At 52.6% G+C, this 9,790-nt stretch overlaps 1 protein-coding gene across 1 annotated transcript; it reads left to right on the top strand.

Moving 5' to 3' along the window:
* The first annotated feature begins 1,032 nt into the window (after positions 1-1,032).
* Positions 1,033-8,527, top strand: ST3GAL2 (ST3 beta-galactoside alpha-2,3-sialyltransferase 2). Its single transcript, XM_006860178.1, has 6 exons — positions 1,033-1,371; positions 3,117-3,310; positions 5,957-6,136; positions 7,612-7,657; positions 7,900-8,019; positions 8,354-8,527. Exons 1-6 carry the CDS (start codon positions 1,033-1,035, stop codon positions 8,525-8,527), a joined length of 1,053 nt encoding a protein of 350 aa, XP_006860240.1.
* Positions 8,528-9,790: the final 1,263 nt, after the last annotated feature.

The following is a 9,790-nucleotide window of genomic DNA, read 5'->3' as shown; positions in this document are numbered from 1 at the left end:
GTCATGCTGCGGCAGCTCAACAGAGCCTGACAAGTGAAGGGAAACCTGCCAGGGATTACTGCGAGCGAGCGCTGGCTAACGGCAGGCCAGGCGGGCCTCAAGGGAGTGGGGATGGGCAGAGGAGCAGCTGAGCCCCAAGCCAGCAGCACCAGGAGGGAGGCCAAAGTCCTGGTGGGGAGCCCTTCATACCCTCAGCTGATCCAGCAGCAGCTGTTCCCAGGCTCCAGGGGCTGCCTCAGCAGGAATCAGAGCTCAGGCCCCCTCCACAAGTGGAACTGAAGCTGTGACTGCTGGGAGAAGGCCTGCGCTTTCCATGGCCCACAGAAGGGCAGGCGCTAAAGCAAGGAGCGGCTTGGTCTCTGCAGCAGTTTTCTGACACCCACGGAGTTACGTGGCTTTCTCTTCCCAGGGTGGGGCCTGGCTCCCTTCCCCTGGCACAGGGCTTGGGTCAGAAGGACCACAGTGGAAGAAACCACTGCATGGGACCCAGACCCTGTGAAACCCACGTGCTTTCTGTTGTGATTTGCGTTCTAGAGCGTCCCCACTGCAGGGGACGAGGGGTCGCCTCGGTGTCTGCCCATGAGCCACAAGGACCCCGACTGCTCCAGACTGGACCGTTTCAAGCCACCAAGGAGGGGGACCCCCAGAGCTGGCAGTCAGCAACCCCAAGGGACTAGAGGGCTGAAATGGACTGACCTCCTCCTTGCTGGGGCAGTGGGCAAGGCAGAGCCTCTGTGGCCCAGCTAGTGACTGGGAGACCGGATGAAGCCATAGCAGGGACCGAGTGGCTCAGGGTACTGCATGTCAGGGCTAGGGGAGGCCACTGCTGACCTGATTTTCTCCTTACACTGAGGGGAAGGTGGTGTCGGGCCTATCCTGTTGTCCCCTGTCACAGCACGTGCCCCTATGCCCATTGCACATGCTGCCAGACTAGGTAGGCTCTGCCTTGGCTGGCCCCTCAGTGGACTAGGGAAGGAGTGGCCACAGTGACTCCCACCTGCCTGGTGGTTCAGCCCCTCGCCACTCCACACCATGAAGTGCTCCCTGCGGGTCTGGTTCCTCTCCGTGGCCTTCCTGCTGGTGTTCATTGTGTCACTACTATTTACCTACACACACCACAGCATGGCCACCCTGCCCTACCTGGACTCGGGAGCCCTGGACGGCACCCACCGGGTGAAGCTGGTGCCAGGCTATGCCGGCCTGCAACGTCTCAGCAAGGAGGGGCTTGTGGGCAAGAGCTGCACGTGCCGCCGCTGCATGGGTGACCCTGGGGCCTCCAGCTGGTTTGACAGCCACTTTGACAGCAACATCTCCCCTGTGTGGACCCGAGAGAACATGGACCTGTCCCCGGATGTGCAGAGATGGTGGATGGTGAGAACTGCTGCTGCCCCCTTTCCAGCTTTACAGTCATACCCAGAGCCCCTCTTGAATTTGTGCTGTCTGCTTCATAGTCTCCAAAGCCTTGTCAAGGGCAGTGGGCTAGAATGACAGCTGGTTAGTAAAGGGCAGAGCCAAGCTTTGACCAGGAAGGCGATAGATGAACTGATTTTTGGGTGCCTGTAGGGACCAGACATGGAGTAGGCCACACAGGTGACACAGACAAGGGAAGGTAACGAATAATGAGGATGGGGAAGGGGGAGTCTGCATTTCCTGAGGGACGGTTCCTCAGTTCCAGCTAACAGCTGCTGTGCAAAGGTGTAACCCATCACTGATGGATCTTCTGAGCTTTTCAGAGTAACTGGAAATGCGAGTGTTTTTGCTAAAACAGCTTACTTTATAAACGTTCACCCAGTAATTTTATACACCATGTTTACCTACTTGAAAAGACTTTCCTCTGGATTCCCGTATGGAAGGAAGCCTTGTAAACCAGGAGCTAAGGAACATGAAGGGGACAGGTGAAGGGGGCAGGTGTGTCCAAGCCTGTTCAGGCTGGTCCTCCCTGCCTTGCACACCACTGTTAATCCCTTCAGCATCCTTTCTCAGGCTCTGCCAGAACCATCTGATTATCACATGGGTTGAGGGTGGAGCAACAACAGCAGAACTTAGCTCAGGGGTTGTGGGTGCCTGGCTCCCTCCATCCCCTTGCCACCAGGACCTGGGTTTTTCCAGCTGACAAGTGTAGAAGGGATGCTACAAGGGTGAATACCACCTATCAGTTGGACAGAGGAATGCCACCTGTTCTCTAGCCCAGACTACCAGAGTCCCTGTGGACCAGCATGTCTGCAGAGCAGGGGTCAGTGGCAGCCTGGGCAGCCTAGAGTCTTCGTAGGACCTTTTGGTTCATAGTCATAACCCTAATGTTGTGGCAGGGAATCAAAATTCAGAAGGTAACCAGTCTTGCTCGCAGGGCCAGACAGGACAGGACCCTGTGGTTGATGCCTCCTGCCCATGGGAACGCAGGGGACCAGGCTTCCTCCCCAAGCATGACCTTGGGCAGATACTCAGCAGGGCCCTTTTCCTCCTGCTGCCCCTCTTGGACTTCTTGTTGTTAGTGCTGTTGAGTTGGTTCCGGCTCATAATGACCCTGTGTAGGTTTTCCAAGAAGTGACTGGTGAGTTTGAACCACCTACCTTGTGGTTAGCAGGCCAGTGCTTATCTTAGGAATTCTTGTTTTAGAGTCCAGCTCCTCACCAGATTGATATCACTGGTGATGGTGGGAGTGCAGGGGATCAGTTTGGTTCTGGAAGAATTGATATGTCTTCCTGCCTTTGAAGGCTATGTCAGCATACTGAGTCCCAGGGATGCCCCCTCTAGGCTGATTGGGAACTTTCTAGAGGAATTGCACCTGGCAGTCCCCTCTCTGTGTGCCTCAGAGCTGCCCAAGAGACCAGCAGAGCAGGGGCACACACAGCCATCCTGCTTCATGACTCAGGTCTATAGCTCCCTGGAGAAGAATGGGAAGATGGTCTCTCAATTGTTAGACCCTCCAGTGTCTCCCAGAGACTCTAGATGCTCAGGGGGCTGGGTCTCCTGACACTGAGCCCTGGGAGACTTTGCAGATGAGACTCTACATCAAGAACAGCCTAGGAACAGAGTGGCTTAGACCCTAGAGGGTGGGGGTAGGGTGGGGAATGCGTGGATCTTTTACCCTGCTCTCCTCTTCCCTCCTCTCACAGATGCTGCAACCCCAGTTCAAGTCACACAACACCAACGAGGTGCTGGAGAAACTGTTTCAGATAGTACCTGGCGAGAACCCCTACCGTTTCCGGGACCCTGAGCAGTGTCGGCGCTGTGCTGTAGTGGGGAACTCTGGGAACCTGCGGGGCTCTGGCTATGGACAGGATGTGGACGGACACAACTTCATCATGAGGTGAGCCCTGGGATCAGCCTCCAGGCAAGTCCCTGCCTGATAGTATAGTGTTGCTGGCTGCCAGACTTTGATCTATCCAATGTATCTTTGGGGTGGATGAAGTGGCAAAATTCCAATTGCAGACTTTGTGTGAGACCTGCATTCAGTGTCCAAGATTGACTTCCTCTTGAAACAGCCTCCTGGCTGATGTTTGGGGAACATTCCCACCACAGGTCTTCCTACCAGCCTACCCCCTCAGCAGTTGGGCCAGGAGTAGCTTGCTTCATACCAAGCCACCTCACAAAAGATAGGTGGGCTGGATAGAAGAGGGAGGTATCCAGTGCTTGGTCTGGCCTGCTGCTCCTTGCCTGCATCTCACAGGGTTTACATTCAACAGATGTGTGTTTTTGCATCCTCGAAGAAAGGGGCAGGGCTTTCATTCCAGACAAAGACCCAGAGCAAGGAAGGGCTGGGTGTGAGCAGAACTTGAGCTGTTCATTGGACTTCTGATCCCTGGCCTTTCTGACTTCATGCCTCCTGGTGGCTGGGGACAGGAAATGCCACAGCAGGACCCTTTCACCCCATTCCTGTGATAGAGAAGAGTCTGAAGAATAAAGATAGTGAATGTACCCAGTTTTTACTGAGCATTTCTTACAATGAGCATTACAGAAAAGCCAGGTTTCCCAGGAGATGGGGGGAAGGGCTTTGTCTTAGAAACTGTTGCTGTCTCCATAGCAACACCAAGGCAGCACTATGTCTCGTAGGCTTTCACATTCCTTGTAAAATGTTTCATATGTTGGGAAATGCTATGTGTGTGGGGGAGTTGGGGATGGAGAGGAGGATTCTGGGCCCCATCCAGGAACTCACTCGGAGCCACCTGAGATTGCTCCCATCCTCCCAACTAGAGGCACTCAGAAGGGGCAGGGCCTCTCTCCACCCTGAGTTGGTCGCTGATATTGGGAAATGAGGCTTCCCTTACTCCAGCGCAACCCTTGGGGCACTTGGGAAGCCAAGGAAAATAAGATTCTCCAGCATCCTGGGAGCGTCCACTATGCTCTTCAGCAATGACTGATAGTGCCAGGGCTGGCAGCCCTGAAGTCCAGAAAGGCATGGCTGCTTCAGATACTTGGTTGATACCTGGCCAGGATGCTCCTTCCTAGGGACTAGGCTACGAGATGTGGTGTTGGGTGACCCCAGAGTAGCTTTCTGGAAGTCGTGATCCAGGTGGTAATTGGCTGCCTGCTGATCCTTAGGAGGAGCCAGATGGTAGTGGAGGTGACTGTTTGCTTGTTGGCATATCTTGGTTTGGAACCAATGGGGGTTGGGGTTGGCACAGGACCAGAATCACATCCACTGGAAGAGCTGAGTTACAGTGGAATGATGGCTATTCCCACCTGTCCCTCTTCTGAGTACTGCTGATTACTCTAAATGGAGTTGAGCACTTCCTGCCTCCGCTGGCCCATAGACAGACCCATAATTCCTACAACACTGCCTGGCAGACTATACCAGTTAGTCGCCTTCAAGTTGACTCTGACTCACCGTGACCCCAGGTATCTGTACTCTGTTGGGTTTTCAATGACTGCCTTTTCTTCCAGGGGACTTCTGGATGGACTCAAACTTCCAACCTTTTGTCTGGTGGTTAAGTGGGTTCACCATTTGCACCATCCAGGGACAGGGAGACATGTCACAGTATCCGAATGAATGAAAGGGCCAAACAAGCGGCATGTCCACCCTGCTCTGCCTTCACATGTGCCAAGTCAGGGACAAACAGAATTCTGGAAGGCTGTGCTCCGAGTCACAAAGATCATCTCATCTTCCCACACCCTGCTCTGGCCTCCTTCCAGGACTTAGCCTCCCCAGAATGAGTCAGAACCTGAAAATAAAATCCTGCCCTCAGAAGAATGCCACGTTCCTTCCCTTTCCCTTGGAGGCTATGAAACCTCTTTTTAGACCTCTTATTCCCTTCATTCTCACTTTTGGAAGCTGGTGCTTGGGGGAGGGAACTGGGGGAGGTAGAGGCTCTGTAGCAGTGCCATCTAAAGGCCTGGAGGCAAAGTGGTCCAGGCCAACTGGCCAAACGACCTCATGCAAACTCTTGCGTCACTTGTCAATCTGAGGGTAGTAGCAGCCCTTTGATCTTCAGGACCACCAGCTTGTCCTTTCTTTCCCCAGAGACAAGACTGGTTTCTTGGCATGAGCCTTGGCCCCAGCTCTCAGCAACCCCTCCAGCTAACTTGTCACTGATTTACTTCTTGTAAACCCTGCTACCCATCTTTGTACACCAGATAGCTGAGACACTTGATTCTGTGAGGGCTCCCATTCAGCCGGCCCTGTTCCGAACAGACCCCACTGAATACATCATGGACTTCTTTCTCATCAGCACATACCTTCCTATGGCTGCATATTTTATTCGGAATAGAATGTGCCCGTTGTGTACTGTTTGATACTTAGCACTTTTCACTATTGTAAATAATACTGCACATCTTTATAGATATGTGTCTTTGCACACATGTGCAACTATTTTTATGGGATGGATTTCTAGAAATGGAATTGCTGGGACAAAGTGTATACCTAATTTAATTTTTAATAACACCAAAGTGTCCTCCAAAACTCAGGTAACAGTTTTGATGGTGGCTTATTTTCAATATCACCCTTTTGTCCCTGCAGGATGAATCAGGCGCCGACTGTGGGCTTTGAGCAGGATGTTGGCAGCCGAACCACCCACCATTTCATGTACCCTGAGAGTGCCAAAAACTTGCCTGCCAACGTCAGCTTCGTGTTGGTGCCTTTCAAGGCCCTGGACCTACTGTGGATTGCCAGTGCCCTGTCCACAGGGCAGATCCGATTGTGAGCCTTTCTGCTTGCTGGGAGTGAAGTGTGGGTGACAAGATCACTTTGGGAGGAATCTTCTTGGGACTGGATCTGAGAATTCTTTTAATTGAACTTTCTGGCCAAGAAGCGATAGGGAGGAGAAGCAGTAATAGGGAGGACCCGAAATGGAAGCACAGTCTTGTCTTGGTCGTCTTTTCAGGTGGTAGATCCTAACTGTGGGAGCATTACCTTCTGAGCATTTTCTATGGGGAACAGCTGCCCATCACAGCTGGAGATCATGGGAAATTCAATTCACTATTTTATACATGAACTCCTGGTGTGGTGCTGTAGGATAAGCATTGGGCTGTGAACCACCAGCTGCTCCTTGGAAACCCTACAGGGTTGCTAAGAGTCGGAGCCACTAGACAACAATTTTTAAAATAACTTTATTAAAACATCCACTTCCGTGGCTTTTAGCACACTCACAGAATTGTACAATCACCACATTCATTTTAGAATGTTTTCATCACCGACCCCCCACAGATACACAGCACACCTCTTAACCATCACCTCCCGCCCCCTCCACCAGCACTCCCCTCCCAGGCCCTTGAGTTGACTGATTCCTGGCAACAAAACCAATCACTGCCCGCTCCTGCACCATCCTCAAAATCACCAGTATGATGTTCAAACCAATCCATCTCCCTTACTGATCCCTGACAACGCCCAACAGGATGGACTTCTTGAGTGATTGATGACATGTCCAGAGCAAGCAAAGCTGGAAATGTTCTGTTGTGACCTGTAGGGCTTTCATCGGCTAATTTTGGGAAGATCACCAAGCCTTTCTTCCTAGTCTTAATCTGGAAGCTCCATTGAAACCTGTCCACCATGGGGGGTTCTGTTGGTCTGAAATATTGGTGAGATAGCTTCCAGCATCACAGCAATATACAAACCATTTCAGTGTAACAAACTGACAGATGTACCAGGGGGCTTTAAAAACTTAATGGAAAAATTCCATTATCTTTTCATACCATTTTTCCAAGAACTTTTTGAAGTCCCCGCATACACCGTTCCTTTTTGCTATCATCCCAGTCATAGACAGCCAATGTATAAAATACAATCTACTAGTTTCGGGATGTTCATTATCTTATGTTTTGGGGAAGCAGGGCTAAGTAAGTGCTGCAGGGCCATGGCTGGCTAATAGGAAAGGTGGGACTTCCGCCATGCCTGAGTTGAGAGAGGGTCACTTTAGGCAGAGGAAAGAGTACAGACATGGTGGTTTGGGATGATCAGCTGACTCAAAGGTGGGAAGAGATGATGGGTCTAAATGACAAAAAGGCCTCAGCCCTTGTCCAAAACATCCCTATTCCATCCTAATGGACATGGGCACGACAGAAGGTTCTGAGCAGGTACTTGATGGAAATCCTTGGATGCAGGGAAGTCTGTCAGGGAGGAAAGGCATCCCCCAGGGTCTATAGGGCCATCTGAAGTATGACCTTTCTGTCTGCTTGCAGTACTTACGCCCCAGTGAAGTCCTTCCTTCGAGTGGACAAAGAAAAGGTAAGCTCTGCCCTCAGTGGAAACAGTGCAGACCTGATTCATGCTTTTGTGTCTGGTTCTGTGGCTTGGGTGTCCCCAGGTTCCCTTCTGGAACCTTCATAGACTCCATCTGCTAGTATGCCGGATCCCAGCAGAGGTTACTGACAGGCATGGCCGATCTGGCAGGGGCTGTCCAGAACATGACCTGGGTAGATCTCAGGTCCCAAAAGTCACTCACATGCCAGTTGTCCTTTCCATTTCAGGTCCAGATCTACAACCCAGCCTTTTTCAAGTACATCCACGACCGGTGGACAGAGCATCACGGGCGCTACCCGTCCACAGGGATGCTGGTGCTCTTCTTCGCCTTGCATGTATGCGATGAGGTAGGTAGAAAAAGCCTTCACCAACCTCGCAAACAATGCCCTCCTTCTCAGATTAAAGAGTATGTGAATTTGTAGGCAGAAACTCAACGGCTTTTTAGGCGAAGGAAGAAGTTCCCATGACTGAAATCACTGCATAAAAAGTTAAATTTACTTTCGTTCCAAGGAAATGGGATTCGGTTACCTAAATTTGAAAAGGCAGTTAGCAAGTCCTGGGGAGTTAGTTAGTCTCTGACAGTGGATGCAGTCGGGCCGGTGGGGGACGAGGGATGAGAAGGGCTGCGGGGGTCAGTGCCCTTCATGCATGCTAGGCACCGACGGGGCGGTTTCCCCGCAGGTGAACGTGTATGGCTTCGGAGCCGACAGCCGAGGCAACTGGCACCACTACTGGGAGAACAATCGGTATGCTGGCGAGTTCCGTAAGACGGGTGTGCACGACGCTGACTTCGAGGCCCACATCATCGACATGTTGGCTAAGGCCAGCAAGATCGAAGTCTATCGGGGAAACTGAGCCGGGCCGCGCCGCGGGCCTTCCCGGCCCTGTAGCCAATCAGGAGCGAGCTGGTCTGTGGACTGGACCAATTCTGTTGCAGTCCTATGGTCGCCGGCTGGTCCCGCCAATCATGAGACTCTGGGGGCTGGCCGGGCCTGACGCCAATCAGTGTTGTCGTCGGGCGGAGACTCTGGTTCTTCCAGCCAATCGTGCGACTCAAGGAGAACTTCCGGTGCCGGGTCCCGTCTCTTCCAATCAATGGCCTTGGGAGGCGGGCCGGTGGCCACTCATTTCCTTATTCCTCACGCTTTTGAATAGGATTTTCTTTTATGCTTTTTAAGGAGGCGTTGTCCTGACCTCTCTGAGGTACTTTTCTCAGGCTCGACAGTTGAAGCGTAGCAGCCGCTTGCCGGTCTGACCCCATCGGAGGTGTAGAGGAGGGTATGGTGGGGCAGTCTCGGGGTATGGAAGGTGGAGGCGGCTCGCCTTCCCAGCGTCCTGGAAGGGCGCTTTCACCCGAGGAGGACAGCTAGAGCTCCCCAAATCTCTCCAGACTTGGGACTCCACATTTCCTTTATCGATCAGGCCAGATGGGTGAGTGTGAACCCACCAAAGAGATGCAGTCTCGGTGAAAACCCAGAGGGCGTGTGTTGGTCCCCGCCTAGCCTTTGGCCACTCTGTGGCATGGCTGTTCTGACCAGGGCCTGGAGTGGCTTCGCAGAAAACTTAGCTTTAGACGCTCTTGCCTGGAGGGCCGGTGTAAGGGACACGGCCGGGGACAAGGAAACGCTGTATCACATGTAAGGTGCTTCTCACTCAAGTGCACCCTCAGCCCCTTCCATTTTAGCGCGTCTCCCAATGCCCTGGGCCTCCTCAACCTACTTACTGCTCGGGAAATGGTCAGAAGCGTGTCCCTCCCCACCCCTCCCTCACTATCCCTCTTTCACAAGGACACACATAGGCTTTGTGGCGAAGGATCCCACAGCGTGAAAACCAGGCTGGACTGGAGGATGCCTAGCAGTCGGGACATGCACCTTCTTACATCCCCACCCACCCCCCTAAAGAGGAGTAAGAAACCTCCCGCTTGGGGTGGAATTTGCTTTGGCACGTGGGTACCCTGAAGTAGCCAGACATGGCTCACCAACAAATATTCTGTTGAATTCTGAATTGGCCATACAAATAGCCAGGAGCCTAGCTGGGGAGGAATAGACTTGCCCTCCTGCATGCTTCCTCCCCTAACACCAGGTGTCCCCCTCTCCCCCCTATGTCTCCTGCTGCAAT

This window comes from Chrysochloris asiatica, unplaced genomic scaffold, assembly GCF_000296735.1.
Source record: "Chrysochloris asiatica unplaced genomic scaffold, ChrAsi1.0 scaffold00037, whole genome shotgun sequence".
Classification (NCBI taxonomy): domain Eukaryota; kingdom Metazoa; phylum Chordata; class Mammalia; order Afrosoricida; family Chrysochloridae; genus Chrysochloris; species Chrysochloris asiatica.
This window is presented reverse-complemented; position numbering and strand designations above follow the sequence as displayed.

Coding starts and splice junctions, on each gene's coding strand:
- ST3GAL2 (XM_006860178.1), top strand. CDS start 1,033: ATGAAGTGCTCCCTGCGGGTCTGGTTCCTCTCCGTGGCCTTCCTGCTG. Junction 1,372..3,116: donor ATGTGCAGAGATGGTGGATG/GTGAGAACTGCT, acceptor CTCCTCTCACAG/ATGCTGCAACCCCAGTTCAA. Junction 3,311..5,956: donor GGACACAACTTCATCATGAG/GTGAGCCCTGGG, acceptor TTGTCCCTGCAG/GATGAATCAGGCGCCGACTG.